At 35.8% G+C, this 21352-nt stretch overlaps 3 protein-coding genes across 3 annotated transcripts; all 3 read left to right on the top strand.

Moving 5' to 3' along the window:
* The first annotated feature begins 744 nt into the window (after positions 1–744).
* LOC109010710 lies at positions 745–4280 on the top strand. Its single transcript, XM_018991610.2, has 6 exons — positions 745–1298; positions 1517–1734; positions 2003–2179; positions 2266–2421; positions 2887–3163; positions 3906–4280. Exons 1-6 carry the CDS (start codon positions 941–943, stop codon positions 4136–4138), a joined length of 1419 nt encoding a protein of 472 aa, XP_018847155.2. The 5' UTR covers positions 745–940; the 3' UTR covers positions 4139–4280.
* A 4274-nt stretch (positions 4281–8554) lies between these two features.
* LOC109010708 lies at positions 8555–14139 on the top strand. The gene is made up of 12 exons (XM_018991606.2): positions 8555–8622; positions 9023–9151; positions 9710–9782; positions 10113–10199; positions 10333–10449; positions 10649–11080; positions 11228–11631; positions 12128–12227; positions 12321–12380; positions 12460–12546; positions 12707–12835; positions 13250–14139. Exons 2-12 carry the CDS (start codon positions 9066–9068, stop codon positions 13547–13549), a joined length of 1875 nt encoding a protein of 624 aa, XP_018847151.2. The 5' UTR covers positions 8555–8622; positions 9023–9065; the 3' UTR covers positions 13550–14139.
* Positions 14140–15162: 1023 nt separating this feature from the next.
* LOC109010707 (plastid division protein PDV2) lies at positions 15163–20975 on the top strand. Its single transcript, XM_018991605.2, has 7 exons — positions 15163–15687; positions 17025–17685; positions 17773–17837; positions 19912–20027; positions 20150–20264; positions 20482–20598; positions 20696–20975. Exons 1-7 carry the CDS (start codon positions 15439–15441, stop codon positions 20831–20833), a joined length of 1461 nt encoding a protein of 486 aa, XP_018847150.2. The 5' UTR covers positions 15163–15438; the 3' UTR covers positions 20834–20975.
* Positions 20976–21352: the final 377 nt, after the last annotated feature.

Raw genomic sequence — 21352 nt, 5'->3', positions numbered from 1 at the left:
CCCCCTCTTCCATTCAATGCTAATTAAAGGGAATAAATCAGTTTGTCTTTGAATGATATCAAATGTCTGTTACGAGAGTCTCTGTGGAACTGCTTTATTCAAGTCTAACAGAGTGGATGGAGTTTTGCCAACAGATTCAGACGAGGTTATGTATGTATTTCTGGGAGTTTTATTAATCCTATTTGGTTCTCATCACTTGCACATAAGATATGTGAATCATTGAAATCTCGATCGATTTTGGATAGAGCAATGTCAGATACAATTTCAAGACTTGTGAACTCCCTTTAAAAAAATGAGGTTCATTATAAAAAAAAGGTTGGTTTTTTTGTGCGGATTTCAGAGTTTTCCTTTTATTTTTTTGTGTGCACTCCCTTGTGTACGCTTTAAGACTAGAGATAATTTCAAGTTTACTTTTTTAACTTTGGTATGTTAGGGTTTACTTTTTTTTATAAAGGGATTGTGCATGGAGCTAAATTATTACTCTTTACAATTAGGCACTGTAGTTTACATATGTCTTAATAATGTTATATATAATCATAAAGTGCGTAAATATCGTTTTGAAAAAAAGTAAAGTTTATTATTAAAAAATTAAATTTTTTAATAAGAATTATATATATATATATTTTAAAATAATTATAGGACAATTACATAATTTACCATTATCAATACATTTTCCCAATTTTCAAACGAAAGAATAATAGAACCATAATAATAATAATAATAATCGAATTAATAAGTTTTCGTATTCGATACAGACCGGACTTGGTTAATTGAAGGCAGAGGCAGTATCTCTGCCCCGTGCAAATTCGAAAACGATACCGTTCTAACTTCAAACCACGACCATTCTCTGCAATCACAAGCTGCCGACGCCATCACCACCACCGAGACCACTCCCTTCCAAGGTCTCCATGACCGTTGTTAACCGCCACCGCCACCGCCAATGTCGTCCTCCACGGTCAACCACCCCACTATATCGATCACGGTATCAGACGAGGAGTCTGACGACCGCTCTCGTCTCCTCCGAGCCCGACGAAAGCGCCGTAAACAGCATTCCCTAAGCTCTCGGAGCAAGAAGAATAAAGATCTCCTCGTCAGGGCTCTGAGGAAAGTGGTCAGATGGTGGCCCATCATTCTGTTCGTGCCTGCAATGGGGCTGCTCCTCTTCGAGGTGTCGAGGGTTTTCGAGAAACAACCGGATCCATCGGTTACATTGGTCCCGAGTTTCGGGAGGAAGGTTTCGGTTGGTAACTTGAACCGGTCGGACCCGAGGACGCGTGCTGTTCATGGAGGCAGAGAGCGTAAGTACTGCTCAATATGTTAACTTTGCAGATTTTTCAGAACTAATTTTGATCTGTTTGGTCGCTCAGCAAAAGTGGGGAATAAGGTTTGGAAAATTTGAGAATTTTAACGTGGTCGAGTTAGGAAGCTGAGAGAATGGTCTACATTTTCTTCTGGGTGGGAGGTCAATGTTAGTAAAAACTTTTTCTTTAATTTTTTATTTCCTTCATTATACCAGGTTGCTTAAAGATTTTGCCACCAGAGGAGCTTGAACATCTGGAAATTCCTTCTTTTGAATCACCAAGTTTTCCTATTGATAGAATAGAGTACGTCTCGGAGACTGATGGAGCTAACATTCACGGCAACGCTGACCTTATTCAGCATCATACTAATGCTACGCGATTTAATTTGTTTACCGGATACCAAACAATTCTTGAGAGAGAGCAGAGCTATAAGGTTATAAGTCAATATTGCTCTTCCATTATCGGTCTACAATTGAATGGTGTATATTTTATCTTTGGTATTTTAATGCTGCAAAATATATCTTGCTTGATTTATGTTGGAGCTATTCTAATAAAAACAATATTTGACCTGAAAATTTGGTTTCGCTTATTTCAGAAGTTTTTGCCTCTTTAGGTGCTTGGTGTGGTCAACATGCCCCAGATTTTGCTTGCCCAGTTTGTTTATTGGTTATAGACTTATAGTATGTAAATGAATGTTTCAGGTGAATGAAACTGCTGTGGTGCATTGTGGTTTCTACAGTGAAAATGGGGGGTTTAAGATAACTGACGAAGACAAGACGTACATGCAAAGTTGTGAAGTTGTAGTGTCTACTTGTGCATTTGGTGGTGGAGATGATCTATATCAACCTATTGGAATGTCAGAGACATCACTTAGAAAGGTTATTACCTGAATGAAAAAGTCGAACATGATTTTAGTTTTGAATTTGAATTTACATGCATGATTTCTCCAAACTTTGATATGCAGGTTTGCTATGTGGCATTTTGGGATGAAATTACACGCATAACTCAGGAGTCAGAGGGGCATATAATTGGTGAGGACCGAATGATTGGTAAATGGCGAATTGTGGTTGTTAGGCAGCTCCCTTTTATGGACCAACGGTTGAATGGTAAAATCCCAAAGGTAATATAAGGCAGATCTTCTGTTCAGGTTTAGATATTTTGGACATCTTATCATATTTTTTTATTTTTCAAGATAATGCTTCCTTAAGGTGCCTCAGGTTTGATTCTGGGAATAAATATCTAAATCATTATCTTTAGCAGCTAGGTGCTGTCCTTTGGAATGTATAGTCCTAATATTGAAATTACTGAATTGATATCTAGTGACATGCTGTTAAGTTCATATGGTGGGTTATCATGAAGTCTCTCATTGGTTATCAATTTAATTGTTTATGTCAATTCTTTCAATTTGCCCTTTTCTTTATTTATGCATGATAGGCATGTATGACTAACTTTTTAGGTGTTGTTTTAGTTACGAAGCAGACAATTAAAGTTAATATCGTATTTTTAAAGCAAAATTTAATCTTTTTGAGAATGATATATATTAACCAGTATATTTATATTGTTATTTTTACACCTTTTTAAACAGATGTTAGGGCATCGATTATTTCCTCAAGCTAGGTATTCAATTTGGGTGGATTCAAAGTCTCAGTTTCGGAGAGATCCCTTGGGTGTCTTGGAAGCACTTCTTTGGCGTACAAATTCTGTGCTAGCAATTTCAGAACATGGAGCTCGCAGTAGTATCTATGATGAAGGCAAGGCTGTGGTCAAGAAACACAAAGCCACCCCAGAAGAAGTTGAGGTGCAGCTGTCTCAGTACCATCACGATGGCTTCCCTGATGAAAAAAGGTTCAATGGAAAGAAAGGTGTGCTTCTATTTCTAGTCCAGTTTCTTCTCCTGCCAAGATAAAAATTAAAAAATTTCTCTAGTTAAACGGCTATACCACTATTGTTCTAAATCAATCTTCTGACACAACCTTGCTCCAATTACTCCAGGCAATTCTTGATATAAAAAGCTTTAGTTTCTGCGAAAAGTAGGAAATCTTTGTCATTTTATCTTCTAAACTTCACTCCATTTATACCTATATATATATATATATATATATATATATAAAACTTCACTCCATTTATTACCCTCCTTGTCCTATCATATTAACTTCTCAACCTTTGTCTAATTGTTACTGCTGTGACAATTCCCCTCATTATACTACCTCAATCTTTGTTCTTGAAGTTTCACTGGAAGGGTTGTGTCTCCGAGTGGAGTTTTAATGGACTAGATGAATGTGGTTGGAATTTGTAGTGAAAGGGGGTGTGGCAATCGATTGACAATAGGTCGAAAGATTGTTATTGGAAGGTGGTGATGCGCGTGTTTAAACTCAAGAGGGGGGTAGGTTTAAAATTTTCTGAAATTTTAATGTTTATGAACAGAAAGCCAGTCAACAGGAAAAATACTGAAAAAATAGTTTAACAAAGATTGGGCATGTTGGACCTTACTATTATCTTAAACACATGAAAGGGATGAGATATTTAATTAATTCACATTTCATTACGAATCAAATGTATCCATTTTTATGTGAGCTGATCCTAACATTGTTTTATTATGCACAGCTTTAGCTGAAGCTTCTGTAATTGTGAGGGAGCACACGCCTTTGACAAATTTGTTTATGTGCCTCTGGTTTAATGAGGTGGTTCGTTTTACTTCACGTGACCAACTCAGCTTCCCTTATGTGCTGAGGCAGCTAAGAGTGCTGAGGAATGTAAATATGTTCCCTGTCTGCACCCGTAAGGATATGGTGAATAGCATGGGCCATACTCGCAAAGCTAGATCTCAAAAAATTTGATATTTCCTCCTGAATCTTGATAAGGTTATTCTCTAATTTCCATTTGTTTAACTAGGCTCTACATTTTGAGCAATTTGTAGATAATTGTATCACTGAATAAAGTTAAACTCATATATCTTCAATGTTTCACTTTTCTGGTTTAGTTATTTTCATTGCTTTTCAATTTTATTGTGTCGCGCGGGGGGTGGGGGTATTAAAGCTACACTTAATTCTGATGAATTAAGGTAAATCGAACTGGCTATGTTTGGGAGTGAGCCTGCAACCAGTGGTAATCCATGCCCTGCCTTTTGTAGTTTGAGATTTGAGACAATTACCTTTGACCTTACCTAGGAGCCAAAGGAAAGGAGAAAGATTCATTAGTAATCCAGTAGCAGAAAGATTCAAATCGCTAGGAGCCAGAAGGAAAGGAGCTAGTGATTTATGAGCTGAGATTGGCTCCCGAGAGAGAGAAACTAACCATAGGAACCGAAAAACAAAAAACAAAAAAACCCTTTTTCTCAGTCTGAAATACAAATGGGATGAGGAAGCCCTAGAAGAAGTACATGATATGGTACAAGAAAGATAATTTCAAGCGAAAGTTTGGTTTTGTCCATGATACGACTCTATAACCCTCCAGCTCTTTACAGTTAAAGCCACAAAGCCATCCTGTTTATCTTCCTGTAGTGAATGGTACGGAACAGAGGACAGATCCTGTTTGGTTGATAGATTCAATTAAGATCAACTCAGTTCAGTTTAATTTTAAACTAAGGCTAACATTTAAATATCCAACTCTCAAATTACTAAACTCATTTAAACTCAAAATCTCGTTACACGTGACACCCACATTCTTTTTCAATTTAACACTTCTTTACAAGCGGAACTCACAATCTTTTTCAACTTTCCATAAATATATCTAAATTCATCTTAACATCTAAATACAAACTCGTCTTAGATAAACTCCACAAAATTCATTCTACCATCTCAACTCATTACTATTTATAAAGAACTCAACTCAATTCAACTCAACAATGCAGTAACGTGGCTACCTTACCATGAGTTGGGTTATACATGCAAAGGCTTATTTTATTCCAACAAAAAATCTTCACAACCTCCTAACACTCCACACTTCACATTATTTTTAATTATTATTATTTTTTTATTTTATTAAATATTTATTATATAAATAATGAATAAAAAATTTGAAATAATTTAAAAAGAATAAACTCAAAAAAAGATTTAAAAAAAATTAAAAATTTAAAAAAGTGTGAAGTGTGAAGTATGGTGGAAGTTGTGTAACAAAATTCTTTCCAAAGGTGGCTATTCATCCCGATGGTAATTGAATTGTAATGGGTTCAGTGCTCTTGGAACAGTAATAATATCGACCTGACAATTTAGCATTTGACAGCTAATTGTACCAATCAATCTATGTGTGTTTGTTTGGGGTTCATGCCCAGTCCAAGCTGTAACGTTTCTTAAATACCTTGCTCTCAATAATCGACGATTCGATTTACAGACAGTTTACAAATATTGAGTGGATGACTACTGCATTAAAAAAATAATTTGAGATTTATCGTGTCTATAGATTACAGAGCAGGAGTAGAAGAAGAAGGGCCTAGTCCAGAAGCAGATGCCTTTTTGCTCTCATCATTTGCATTGACTAATCTGCTGCAATGCCTTTGGAAAGTTCACCTTTCATGTGCTTCTCATCTGGGTTTTGATTCCCTACAGATCCTTTCTCTCTCTCTCGCTCCCTCTCTCCAAGAAACTCTGCTCGTTCGTGGGATAAGATGGAACCAAATTTTCATTGATCTCGAAGAAAAGATTCCTTTCGATTAGTTGAGAGAAACTTCGCTTAGCTTCGGGGACTGCGAACATGGATGGTTTAATAACAAATTATAAGTTGAATGCATATTTTTTTAATGCAGGCAGGCTGTATTACCAAAGTGGAGCTCCCCGTACTAGATTGTTATGTTTTGTTTGGCGTACTTCTTCTATCTTATTTAGAATCATGAACTTCTAATGATGGAGTTTGAAGTGAGAATGTTTCCCTTTCTCACTTCCATCCAATTATGTGTTAAAGAATGTGAAGGGTTTGTGCATGTATTAAGTTCCAGCACACTCATGAAAAGAGAACCCATTTTTTCTCTTGGAGTTTAGACCATTTTAGATCATCTGATTACCAGGAAAATTGAAAACGATGACAATGCTTAAACAAAAAGTTGTGGCTGATTTCAATACATTTTACAACAACAGAAAATGACAAATGCATCTTTCTAAGTTTTACCTTTTTTTCGTAGTTATCTCTTGCACTCATTCTAATGACATTGGTGTTTGTACAACTCTATTTCTTTAGTTATTAGTTTTCAACTGTCCAAAGCCATAATCGAAACCCCATATTTTTAATAAACTGTAAGCATGTCTGTCAGTTTCTTTGAAAATTGGTGACTTTGACTTGCTCGAGAACGAAAATGTTTGTTTTTTCATTTACCATTTTTTAATTGACATCGATAAATGAAAACCAAATATTGTTGAGATTTCTATTTTGTTTTGATTCCTCAGTACGGATTTTTCCAAGTTGACCATCAACCTGAATCCAAACTAGAAACTTCTTGAAACATAGTTAACTGCCCCATTTAATTTGTATATAATTTAAGGTTATGCACAATTACGGTTTGGTTTTATATTGAACTGAATTAAGATAAGTTGAATTCTTTATGAATAGTAGTAAGTTTCAATGATGAAGTAAGTTTTGTGAGGTCCATTTAAGATGAGTTTAGATATATCTATAAAAATTTAAAAAAAGTTGTAAGTTTCGCATATAAAAAGATGTTAAGTTGAAAATGATTATGAGTTCTATATGTAAAAAAAGTTTTGAGTTGAGATGAGTTTATTAGTTTAGTCGTGTATTTGAATGTTAAAACTCAATTTAAAATTAAATTAAATTGAGTTGATCTCAATGCAATTTAACAACCAAAAGTAAAGCCTAAAAATGACAATAATATATATGAATTGGTTTTCTTTTGAAGGGGTTGCTCTGTCACTGTGACTAATAATCAGGACAAGAAACAGATGTATCATATATCCAGTCTTATCGTGTTCTTTTTTGTCCAAATAATAAAGAGTAAACAATAGGTAAAATAGAAGATCACGAGATTGTTCTATACCGAGAATTGAGAAACATTAGAGACTAGAGGGAATAGGAACATCCCAGAAGCACAGCCGAGAGAAGGACAGAAATTGATAGATGTCTGATATGAATAGAATATTAAAAAAATGTAGACAAATCATTTTTTAAAAACAACACCCAAGGGCCAAATCACATGTAGGAGACACAATGTGCTCAAATCCCAAACCCCTGGCCCATTACCAAAATCTTCAAGGAGGATGTATGTCTTGTGTGTTGATAATGGCCTCCCCCATCTGGGTAATTTCTACAGCAAGCATCGAATTCTAATGATATGAGATGTGTCAAGAACTATTTCTAATTATGCAAGTGCAAGAGGAAAGGAAAATTGTTTAGTCCAAAATAATATTAAACTATGAATGCTTCGAACTTTGGTCTCGTTGATCCTTCCTTTACATGAACCCAAATTGTATCGCCCACAGCAAAACCGGCCGTCTTGCACGAAATGTCAACTCTAAATGGGCATGTTCAACCCTAACTACACGTGTCATTTGTCAACAATCTGCTCTGAAACATTTTGCAGGTTCCCCTTTCTTCAATATCTATATTGTTTTTTTTCTGAATAGCACCGCATCCCAAAAAAAGGCAAGGACTTTTTTCTTCAGCATTTTTTTTGACTGGACAAATTGGTTGTATCCTAATTGTTTCCCCAGAGGGATTAGACAATGGAAAGCCCACCAAACCAGTCATTTCATGTCAATCAGACACTGTTTTAACTTTCCCATTCACCTTTCAGCCCTTTTGAGGCTGCCTTTCTTTTTCCAAGTGCTTCCCTTTCAGACTTAGGGACCAACACCACTATAATCCTCCTTCCAGTGTCGTTAGCAACTCTCATTTTCTATGCAGCACCGAACGGACTGAGAAAATTACCAAAGAACGGGTAAGATATCTCGAATCGAGATGATAAACTAGTATATATTGAAATGTTGTTCATCTTTGTTTGAATACCACTTTCACAATGAAATAAAATGCATGCAAGTATTCCTCGCATCAAAGAAATGGGCAGCTAAAATCATGCTCACACAAGGAACATTTTTGTATTTAACTAGTCACATGGCATGACAACCAAACCGAGTGTACTTTCCTTTTTACTTTCAACTGTAAGAAGGTCCATGTGCCACGATCTCCTATTCTCCTTGTATATATATGTGTGTATATATATATATATAGATCTCTTTTGCACCAAACTGTTGTTGTCTCTTTGTACCTATTTAAAATGGCTGAGTTCTACTTTTACATATCAGTCTTCAATCAAACGCCACGAACAGGCTAACTTCTTTTAATGCAATGCAAAAAGCCCACCATTGCTAAAGCTTCAAAGGTGGTATAACTTTCTTAGACAAGGGACTAGTCAAAAAAATGACCACCTTTTAGGGTACTTTGTACTGTATAGCATATATACTTTAGAACGTTATCCTTGCACTATTTCCTTAGTTCTCTTGTATCGAAAGGACAAATTAATGGGGTTTCTGGTTTTGAATTATATATAGCCGAAAACTCGGTCGTAGCACCACTAAATTTTGTTCAACTTTAAATAAAAGAACACATCTCCGTGAATTGTCAGTCTCATTCTATCAGTATGTGTTCTGTTGCTTTTGAGTTGTGTTTTTGCTGTGTTACAATTAATGTTCCTTGGATGTATTCGTAACCCTGTTCGCTTCCCTGTTGAGGCAATCGTTCATATCTGATGGTTGCGTTTGCTGCAATTAATGTTGTTTCAGGGAATCTTTTAACCGTGGGGTTGAAGCCAATTCTGATACTACCATGCATGAAACAGAGTGGCGGGGTTCTAGTTTGAAAGCATTCAACTTCATGGAAGAAAAAATTTCAAGACACAAGCGTTCCACGAGGTAGCTCTATATTCAGCAAAGATAAAATTTTTATTTAGTTCTTTCATTTAATCCTAATCCCTTGTCAAGCCATGGTTTTCTTGAACTGGAAAACAAGCTAAAATGGTTTCCGTGTGTAGGCTCAAGCGCTGTGGCAAACAAGAGTACTGTGGGCAATTCTTGTTTCCCATGTTTTAGCTGCAAATCCCATTAGCTGTCTGATACTTTGCCTCTTTGATCTTCTATGTGCTTTATGAATGTAATCTTGAAAATAAAGCTGGATTTTAATTTCCTGGAAGTGAAAACCTGAGCTTCTTCCGTACAAGAAGTTTGAACTACTTTTATTATGACTGTATATATGAGTCAAGCATTAAGCAAGAAGTGTTTTTATTTTTTCAAGTTATTTGCGATAGAATGCATTACTTAATCAGAAGGTAGAGATTGTAGACTCAAAAATTTTGGGTCGTCCTTGCATTCCAGTAGCAAGTAAATTCGAATAGAATATATCTGCTTAAACTTCCAAAATGTCTTTTCCTGTGTTCTATTGTGACTCTATCTTTTTTTCTTTTACATCAACAGTGATCCAATTAAAAGAAAATTCAAGGCAGATAGATTACATAGTATCCTTGAATCCCCTTATCAAGTTAACATGGTAAGAAACTCAATTATCTGTTTCGTGCTCTTACTTCACCAATGCAAGAACATTTTGCTGAAGGTCTTCCTTGTATTATGCAACGTTAAAGTCGGAAAACTATTTTTCTTTTCATTTTTTAATGTCCCCTAAACAACAACCCTGAGTACAATGCAGTGGCTACTTCTTTTATTACCTTATACGAACTACTTTTGAATTTTTTTTGCAAAAAAGGGAAGTCATACTTGATTTTGGTAATAAGCAATCATTCAGAAATCAGAATAAATGCTCCTCACTTTCAAGTTTGGTTTATCTAATTGTTTTTATATATTTACCCTGTGTTTTTCCCAGGAGGACTTGGTAAAACCTACGGCCTGTATTCAAGCCAAGAAGAGGCAAACTATGAACACTGACATTCAAAGTTCTTTGAAACAAGAGGTATAAATTTCGAGTTTTCTGAGTTGTGAGGCTGTGTAACTTTGTCAAGGTTCAGTCCAGAACAATAGAACGAGTTCTCGTAATTAACATGCATTTAGTAATTTACAGTACATTCACTTTGTATCTTCTGCAGGTTATACAGCTTCAAAGACAATTACAGGACCAATTTGAAGTACGTCGTGCGTTAGAGAAGGCATTAAGTCATCGGCCTCTCTCATATGATGCTACTAAAGAAAACTCAATCCCTGAGGTAAGTTCTCTCTGTAAAATGTCTACTTCCTACAATGCATATCACATACTTTAAATACCAGACAAGCTATAAACATTTCCTCTGTCTTCCTTTACTAGCGATATGTGCAGAAGAATAATCCACTGAACTTGATATGTGCCATACTACTTGCTGATTTTGCTTTTCACAAACGCTTGATATTCCTTTTGCTTGAATTCAGCCTGCTCAAGAACTGATAAAGGAAATTGCAGTCTTAGAATTGGAAGTTGCGTATTTGGAACAATATCTTCTTTGTATGTATCGGAAAACATTTAATCAACAACAATCAAATCCATCCAACATGGAGGGAAGATCTAAATCGACTTCAGTCTTGCACGACGAAATTATTGAAGTGGCTGAATATGATATTATGTCGGAGAAAGACGATTCAATCATCCGCCCCAGTCATCTTAAGTTTCCTCGGAATTCAATTGCTAAACCACTAGATGCATGCAATGACATTTGGGGAACACGGATGCTAATGGATTCTAGTATTCATTGCAGCCACTCATTGCTTTCTCAGCGTTCAGTTTGTTTAGCTAGAACTTCGCCAACGAAATTTCCAACTAAAGCTGCAGACTCGTACCATTCTTTACCTTTGTCAATGCTGGAGGTAACTTTATATGTGGATATTAGTATCCCTTCAAGGGAACATTTGTGTTTTCCTAGGACATTTCCTGGTAATATACCTGCTTGTAGTTGGCTTGAATGACAATATATCGGTGTAACTAATCTGTGGCTTCAAATGTTCTCTCTTCAGCAAGCCCAGACTGCCTCTTCAAACTTAAGTCTGGCGGAGCATCTCGGGACATGTTTCTCCAATGATATTCCAGAGACTCCAAACTGGCTTTCTGAGGAGTTGATTAAGTGCATTTCAGCTATATATTGCGAACTTGCAGACCCACCTTTCACAAACAATGATTACCCTTCTTCGCCTGTTGCATTTTCAGAATCACTGTACCAGCATTCTGCACAAGGTCAGAGTGATAAGTGGAGCTCGCAGTGCAAGAATTTATCTTCATTCAATTCGTACTTTGATAATCCTTTCCACTTTGATGGATCAAAAGAATTCAGTGGACCTTACTGCACCATGGTAAAGGTGCAACTGATATGTAGAGAGGGTCGGAAATTAAAAGAAACTGAATATATGCTACGAAAATTTAGGTGAGCCTTCTCACTCTCACTCTCACTCTCAACCTTGTGTCATTCTATTTTGTTTGTTTTCAGTGGATTTCACTTCCTACATGCTCCATCTGGCGGCTGAGAAAACAACATAAAAAAAGGAATAAGAAATTGGTGATCAAATTTGTTATGAACCCAAGATGGAGCATCATGGATATCCCTGGTGCTGTGGACCAATATGCTACAGTTGTGATGTAAAATTATTGGCTGAATATACAATTTTCATAGTGTGCTTTTATGTTTAGACTTTCTGATTAAATATTGGCGCCTTGGTTTTTTTCTTAGTTTCTAATAGTTGCCTCTTATAACAAGTACTCAGAGAATTCACTGCCACATGAAATAGAAGATAGGGTTTTGTTTGGATATTTTTGTGTGAAGTGTAATAAAGTATGACTTTCAGGCATAAGAAACTTGTTCTTATAATAACCATGTCGCAAATACATATGACATGAAAAAGTGAAAAATTATTCCCTTGCAGGTCACTTGTTTCTCGTTTGGAAGAAATTGATCCTAGAAAGATGAAACAGGAGGAGAAGCTGGCCTTTTGGATTAATATCCACAATGCACTAGTAATGCATGTAAAAGTCGTGACAGTTTCTGCTTTGCTTTTGTTATTTTGCTTTCAAGCCTGGAAGCATATCCAATGTATTTTGTTGTCTGTTGTCTTGCAGGCATTTTTGGTTTATGGGATTCCACAGAACAATCTTAAGAGAATTTCTTTACTACTCAAGGTTCACATCACTTTCCTGATAATTTCTGTATAAAATAATGGTTTACAGTTTGTTCACATGAGGCTTGTGCATGATGCAGGCTGCATATAATGTTGGGGGTCACACCATTAGTGTAGACATGATACAAAGCTCTATCCTGGGCTGTAGATTGCCTCGTCCAGGACAAGTAAATTCCATTCCTTAATCATTTTGTACTTGTTTTACATTATATAATCCTGTTTATGTGGTAGGAATCAGTTGTTAGTCTCAACATTTTGCTATTGATTTAAGGTTGAAATTTCTCTACTTGCTGAATTGAGACTGATTTAATTCAAATTTTCTCTCAGTGGTTGTGGCTATTATTTTCCTCGAGGACAAAATTCAAGTTTGGAGATGCACGGAAAGCATATGCCATTGAGCAACCTGAACCTCTTCTACATTTTGCACTTTGTGCTGGCAGCTATTCTGATCCTGCGGTATGCCCATATCCTTACTGTACTTGTTAGATAAATGTATCCTTGGAAACTGCTTTAATTGCAAACAAATGATTCTTGAGGTTGACTCTGAATGAGCCAATCTGATGCTGAGAGAAATTTTGCTCTCAATTGGTGAATTACTCCTGCAGCTGCAAATTCATAATTCACATGTCTAAGCTGAAATAATACCTTGTATAAATCCATGCGCAGCTGAATGTTAACTTCTTGTCTAAATGAGATACCTTGATGGTTCAAGTAGTTTGACATTCATTCACTTTACAGCAATTACAGCAACTATAATTTGATCCAAGCTGGACCAGAGTATGGGGTCTAAGATGGCTGGCATTTTATAAAAAACACTTGGACTGTTCAAATTTGTCCCTGGATCTTTCTCATTGGTTATCATTTACTTAGGTCCGTATATACACATCCAAGAGAGTATTTGAGGAGCTGGAGGCTGCAAAAGAAGAGTACATTCAATCAACTTTCAGCATACGTAAAGACCAGAAAATCCTTCTACCAAAGATTGTGGAGTCTTTTGCCAAGGATTCAGGTTTGTGCTCGGCTGATTTGGTGCAGATGGTTGAGCATTTCATACCTGATACTCGGAGGAAGAGCATTCGGCAGTGTCGGCACAAAAGAACCTGGAAGGGAATTGAGTGGACGCCTCACAACTTTACTTTCCGCTACATGCTTTCAAAAGAATTAGCTTAATAATCTCATTGCTTAATAAGTGCTCAGTAGCATGGGGCAGGCCATTTTAGTGGCTTCAGCCATTGCTATCCTTTTTCTGCTATGTGTGAGAAAGTACAGTCAGCCTGGGTGTCGAGAATGACAGATGAATCATAACTGAACCTTCTCAAGAGAAACTAGACTAGTACCTAAGTTGAGCAACGTACTACCAAGTCATTGTAGATATCTTTTTCTTTAAAAATAGTGATGATCAAAGAAGCTCAAGATTGTCGAGCTTGAGAATATATTGAAATGCATCAAGTCAAGTGGCTGCTTTAAATCAGAAGGGAGACAGATGAGAAAGCTCCCCTTTTTAAGACCATGACAACTTCTGCCCTTGGTAAGCTTGAGCTCGTTTGATCACCATCTTGTTTGAGTGGTGAGGTTGTGATTCGGCTGTCATTCCCAGTCATCTTGCCGATTTCTTTAATAGGTTTTTATGCAAAAACGAATGACAGTAGTAAGAGATAGGTTGATAGAAATCATAGAATGGCAGCATGCGGTTGGTGTAATACTAATATATTATTCCTATTTGGCTGGATTTTGTGTTGTAAAGCATTTGTATTAGTGTTCAAAAAGGTATTATGATGCAGTCTGAATGTTCTCTTCATTTGTTATCGTCTATTTCTCAAAACCACTGAATGTCACAGAGAAATCGACAATGGTTTTTGGTCAAATAACATACATCCCTCGTTGCCTAGAGACGAGTATGAGGATGATCCCACCGATGAGATGTATGTACAGATTAAGAATCATGATCCTTACAAAGGTAGTACACGGTAGGAAAAAAAACAAAAAAAGGGTAAATACTAAGGCCCATTTTGGACACAGAAAAACTTTCAATTTATTTCATCTCATTGTTATAACTTTTCTAAATTTCTATATAAAATATAATAAATAATTTAATTTTCTCAAATCTTAAAATAATAATATTAAAAAATAATATTTTATTCAATTCATATAAAATTATCTCATCTCATCTCATTATCCAAACGAACCTTAATAGTGTTAACTGTTCTGCCTACTGTTTCAAAATCTTTCCATTTTATGGTAGCTTACTTCAATTTTTTTTATGAGACTTGCTAGGTACAAGCAGTTTGGTGCACTAAATCGTGTACCAACATTCACATAATTTTTTTTATTATAAAATAAAATAAAAGAAACAATTTTTTGAGAAAAGAATAAGGTCATTTGTTTCACGAAAATTATTTTCGTTTTCAATTTACATTATTTCATTAAACGAATGCCTTACATTTAATATTGGTGCGTGATTTTTTCTAATTTCTTATAGTGATACTTTTTTTTTTCATGTTCATTAACTTTTTTATTCTTTTTGTTTTTTAAAAATTTTTATCGTGGATAGTTTACTACCAATGGGTTATTGTAATATTTTGACAGTTTAATGTGGTGATTGTCAAAATCAATAATTTAAAAAATAATTTTAAATTATATAGCAATTTGAGATTATATATATATATATATATTGGGGTGGGCCATTCAAATATCTGATCAGATTCTCCAGTACCGTCCATTTTTAGGCACCGAAACACAACAATCACGAATTATAGTTCATAATCACCAGGAAAAAACAGAGAGATCAGAATTTAATTCACAGGTGAGAAATTGGTTGGAAAAATGTGTGTGCAGGACTTTTTGGAGGGGATTGGGAGGAAAATCTATCTGCTCACAGAGCACCACAGTCACTTAAATTCTCATTGAACCGACACTCGCAAACCGAACAAAAAAGCTATTTTGGCGGTTCTGCAAAACTCTTTCCCCAACTGAAACCGCATTCATTGCAATTCAAAGTTCAAACCCACTCGAAATCGCCACCAACCCTACACGCAGAACACTCACTGGGACAGAGATATATGGAGGAAGAGGGAATTGGGTTGGTACTGGCTAGAGCCACAGAGCTTCGATTCAAAATCAGCAATTGCATCCACAAGGCTACCTCTACTCCAAGCCACGGCCCTGAACAAGAAGATGGAAACAAACAAGGAGGAGAAGGACAAGAAGAAGAAGAGGAAGAAGAAGAAGCAGAAGAGGAAGAAATGGAAAGGCTTTTGAACATTTCCGATGCCCTCCAATCCCTCGAGACTCAGCTCTCTTCCTTGCAGGTTTTTGGCCTCACACCTCCTTTTTTCTTTGTTAGGGTTTTTCTATTAAAACCCTAATTTTGGAGTGCTTGCTTTTAAAATTACTCTGATTCTTGGGGTTAAGGTGTTTGATGATTGTGACTTAGGCTGTGTGCGAAATGGGGTAAATCATTTCGTTTGTCCGCCTTAGTAATAGTACTAGCCTCTCTCTTTCCTAGTCTCCATTTGATGACTCAAGAACCACACAAGAAAATGAAAAGTCTTGGACGGTTTTGGTTAAGATCAAAGCTAAAAAGTACATGTGAAACTAGCTCATCAAAGAAATGTTCTGGCTCATAAGCCCAATCTTTATGTGGAATCTTAATTGTGCGTGCCGGAAAGCCTATTCGAAATTCCGAATATGAGAAACTTGAGAAGGGTTATGATTAATTGTTTGAGTTATAGATGGACAGGTTACAAGGGCTTCAGCACATCCATGTGATACGGTTAATGTCCATAACAAAGATGATGCAAAAGTGATTTCAAGACCAATCTTTTTTATACCATTTGTACAATTTTCAGTTATGATAACTAGATGCATCTTGATCTTTGGATTTCTTTTTTGGTAGTTTACATTCATCCTTCACCACATTCCTTTTTTTCTTTGGGGGTGACATCTGAGTTATAGCTAGAAAATGGGAATTACCTGAAGAGGAAAAATGCTATGGTCAATTGCTTTCCCATATATTTTGGTACGATGACTACCATTAATTATCAAGTTTGATGCCCAGTATATTTGGACACATCCTCTAATTGCAAACGTTGGCGCTGAATGTCACACTTCATCAAGGGCATGGGTTGTATATTGTGCGTGACCATGCATATGCTGCACACAGACATTTAAATATGCAGGCATCTGGGCATGACCTCATTATATGGCATATCACGTTCATGACATTTCATCATGTGATCTGATTTCCTCCCAATACTACATTGAATGAAGCAAAAAGTATAGTGTGACTTGGTGAAGGTTCCTATGGTAAAATAATCTACAGAACGTTGATACTACTTTAACAAGGGCACTTGGCCAAGCATACTTGCTCAATGGAAATTGACACAGATGTGTATTAGCTTGTCAATTTGCTGGCAGCAGTGATTCATGGATTCTCCATCTCTTCCACTTCCTGCCCCTCATCACCCTTGTACTGCCAAATTTTTCGTAATTGTAAGCATTAGTGATTTACCCCGCATGAGCTTCATTGCCAACATCGGCAGGCTTACTAGCCTTACTGAACACTAGTTCATTTAACTCAGCATATGTACATTATGTAGATCTTTGACAATTGTTTGAGATTTTAACGGTTCTCTTTGATGCCTAGACTTTGCAACAACAACAACGATATGAAAGAGAAGTGGCCCTTGCTGAGATTGAAAATAGCCGTAAGATGTTACTTGATAAGCTCAAGGAGTACAAAGGGAAGGATTTGGAAGTAATACATGAAGCTTCTGCGTTTGCTTGTGAAACAGTAGAACACAACAATGATCTTCAGCTTCCTCCATATCCAAGCCGCCCTCCAAAGAACTCCCTTCACCTAGAGAATGGCTACCTAACACAGTACCCTTCCACATGTAAGCCTGTACGAAATGGAACAATCACCAGTGATCCAACAAATGAAGCGAAGAAGAGTATCAGCGAGTTAGAAAAAAGTCAAAAGCAAACTGGGACCGGGTCCCAAGGTTCTAGGAAAGGGTTGGGATTTTTCATTAGTGCAGCAAGCAAGACGGTGATTACTCTTGTTGGTGTGGTATCTGTATTAAGCATGTCTGGTTTTGGGCCTAATTTTGCGAAAAAAGAAGACATTTTCAAAGTTTTGGGCCTGTCTCGGCAACCAGCAGCTGACGAAAGGAGATCTGGTGCTCAATGCCCGCCTGGGAAAGTCCTAGTAGTCGAAAATGGGGAAGCTCGGTGTCTTGTTAAAGAAAGAGTTGAAGTACCATTCTCATCGGTGGTTGCAAAACCGGATGTAAACTACGGGTGTGGTTAGTTTAGTTTTCATTTTCCCTTTTGTGTATCTCATTTCCTTTTGAAATGGCCTGCGGTTAGTCATCACTTTTTTGTTCTTTTAGTGACATGTGGTTTGGAAGATGCAAAATGCAAGATCCCATATACTTGCACAACCCAAATCCAGATGGTTTGCTTGCATTCATAACTTAATAATGCCAATGTTTCATTGGATGTTTTCTCGGTTAAAGAACTGCGGCAACTATCATGTCTGCTTTGACCTTGGAGGAGGTTTTACTCATTTTTCTTCGTTTAGTTATACATATGAGATGAGATACATATGAGATGAGATGAGATGTTTCGATAAAAGTTAAATAAAATATTGTTAGAATATAATTTTTTAATATTATGTTTATTTTAAAATTTAAAAAAGTTAAATTATTTATTATATTTTATATGAGAGTTTGAAATAAGTGTAATGATTAGATGAAATGATTTTGGATATCCAAACCTGGACAATGACGTCATTGACTACTCAAACGATTCTGGACAAGTGCAATGACTATATCACTGATTATTGAGCATTCTCATTGGCTTGGCCAAATGAGAAAATTATCTAAAATTTAGATAACTTGTATAAAAAAACTCTATATTGGATTGGTCATTTTCAAAATAAGTTTTATTTTTGCTATAGTCATTGGCCAAATATAGAGAATCATAATTGGTTCTCCAAATATTAAAATATTAATTTCTCATTCCAAACAAACAAATTAAATTAATTAGAATATAATTAACATTTAACATTTAGAATATAATTATTATTAACATTTGATAATACTTTTTTAATATTAATTTAATTAGAATATAATTATTATTAACATTTAATAAAACTTTTTTGATATTAATTTAATTAGAATATAATTATTATTAACATTTAATAATACTTTTTTTAATATTAATTTAACTAGAATATAATTATTATTAACATTTAATTGATAGAACTATAAAATGTGATAAAAATAAATTTAATTAATTAATTATTAAAATAATAATATTTTAGTATTATATAGAATGTGAATGGTTAATCCAATATGGAGATTGAATTTAAATAGAATAGGCAAATATAAAAAAATATGATATTGATTAAATTTTGAAGATACATTTATCCAAACCAATGAGAATGCTATTATATAAAGGATCCTTATGCAATGACAATATGGGACGCCTGTAAGAATCTCCCCTATATGGAGACGTGGAAATTACATTTGTCTTGGTTATTGTTTGGGGGATAGCACCTGGAAACTTCTGGTTAATTAATAGGTCTAAGTTTACTCTGCCGTCCACAAACCACACAAGCCCATTGTTTTGGGAACGCCAGATGATTTTGTACGAACAAATAAACTAATACTAAAAACACATTGGCTCTACAAAGTGTTGAAAGGTTAATCGTTGGACGTTTGGTAACTAATTCTCACTTTTACTTTATTTTATTTTTTATTTATATCCCATCTCACTTTTAAGAGAAGATTCATGCTCAAAGCCAAAATAATGTTACTTATTCTTAATGAGGTAGTTCTATAGATTAACAATTTAAGCAAAAGATTATTTGAAATATAGGTTATTGATTAATATAATTAAAAATAATAAAACTCAGAATTAATTAAATAATAAAAAAAATCATTATTCTATCAAGCCATCTTCTCAATTATTGGGTCAAAAAGTAGACGAATTATTGGTCTTTAGGCATTTTGTTGCAGAATTATTTACTCTACTTTTTGTTTTCACTTTTTGGGCACACATTGGCTTATGTGCTGGCTATTAAGATGGAAATATCATCATCATCTTCATAAATCACACCCATCATATCATATTTATTTTTAATATATATATATTTTATTTCTCCTAACTTAGTTGATTTTTTTACAATAACTTAATGGTCAAGTCGTCATCAAGTCAATTCAACTCACAGAGAGCAAAACCGTTTTTGCCTTGCTACAAGCAGCCGATGGTTTTTAGGCAAGTGGTAGAAGAGGCTGTCTGCTGCTACGAGTTGTCGTGCGGAAGATAGACCCCCAAAAAATAGTCCTGCCTCCTCAGCTCTTGAAGAGCCGAATTTCATCCTCATTGAGCTTTACTATAAGTAACCCAAGATTGCTCCAAATCCCATATCAGATAACACCATTTTCGAAACCTCCTGCTAATTGTTGACAAAAGACACAATCTGCCCTGTCACATTCAGAGCCAGCTTGAGCATATAACTAAAGACCATGAACACTTTGGAAGGAAGAGGGTTCACAGAAGAGCAAGAAGCTCTGGTGGTGAAGTCATGGACTGCAATGAAGCCGAATTCTGGGGAACTGGGTCTCAAGTTCTTCTTGAAGTAAGACAACGCAAGTTGTATCTTCTCTGTTTCATTTTGATTTCGCGTATGATTGTTTTCTATCTATGGCCGTTTAAGCAAATGGGAATTGAATGAATTGTACATTGGTCTGAGTTTTGTAGGATATTCGAGATTGCTCCATCAGCTCAGAAGCTGTTCTCATTCTTGAAAGACTCAGATGTTCCCGTGGAACGAAACCCAAAGCTCAAGTCCCATGCCAAGATTGTCTTTCTCATGGTAAGCCAGCCTACACATTTGGCAGTCTATATTACCCAGGTTTGGCAATATATTTCAACTCAGTCCCGTTAGTTCTTGGGATTTATCGTAGGTCCAAGCTCAATTTTTAATGTGACGCAACCATTATTCAGTTAATCTTCCAATTGATGATGGACCAAAAGACTTTTAAGCCTAAGCATGTCATTTATTTTTGGTTCATTTTGTACATGTATTGCAGACTTGTGAATCGGCAGTGCAACTTCGGAAAGCTGGCAAAGTTACTCTGAGAGAGTCAAGCTTGAAAAAAATGGGCTCTGTCCACTTCGAACATGGGGTGGTCGATGAACACTATGAGGTAGTACTATTAATTCTCATCTCTATCAGTCCATTTTTGTGAAGCAAATAGGTAACTCATCATGTCTGATCATGTCTTTGTAAATGGTTCCCTAAAGGTCACGAAGTTTGCGCTGCTCGAAACTATAAAGGAAGCAGTACCCGAAATGTGGTCTCCGGAGACGAAGAATGCGTGGGGAGAAGCTTATGATCAGTTGGTTGCTGCTATCAAATCTGAGATGAAGCCTTCCTCTTAAATAAGCTTATTATATATGCGCGCGTACGTGCGATTGATCTCGCGATCGAGCATGTGTATTGGGGACATTGTATGCTATTATAATTTATGGATGTACATCACGTACTACAAGTTCACACTTATGCAATGTATATTTACATGTATGTGTGTGTAATTTTGGCATTTAGGTAGAATCTTTGGTGCTTAATGGATTAGGACCCATATAATAAATTACTTGTATAACCAAAATTTTATGGAAAATAAAATTAATTACAAGTTGCGACCACCTATTAATTACAAGATTTTGGAATGTTCTTTTGAACCTACGTACACCCACTCATGACGAAGTTCAATTCCATTAAGGTTTTGAGGCCATTGGTATTTGGTATATCACATAAAGTGCGAAGATAAAGATAAGGTTCCTTAATAATAATGTCGTTTTTTCCGTTCTCATTCCAAAGCTTTTACAATTAACACGTTCCGTCACGCAATAAAACGAAAATTTAAAACATCATTGGGATACTTTACGGACGCATGCAAG

Source organism: Juglans regia, chromosome 13 (assembly GCF_001411555.2).
Source record: "Juglans regia cultivar Chandler chromosome 13, Walnut 2.0, whole genome shotgun sequence".
NCBI lineage: Eukaryota > Viridiplantae > Streptophyta > Magnoliopsida > Fagales > Juglandaceae > Juglans > Juglans regia.
The sequence above is the reverse complement of the archived record's forward strand: the minus strand, read 5'-3'. Positions and strand labels throughout refer to the sequence as shown.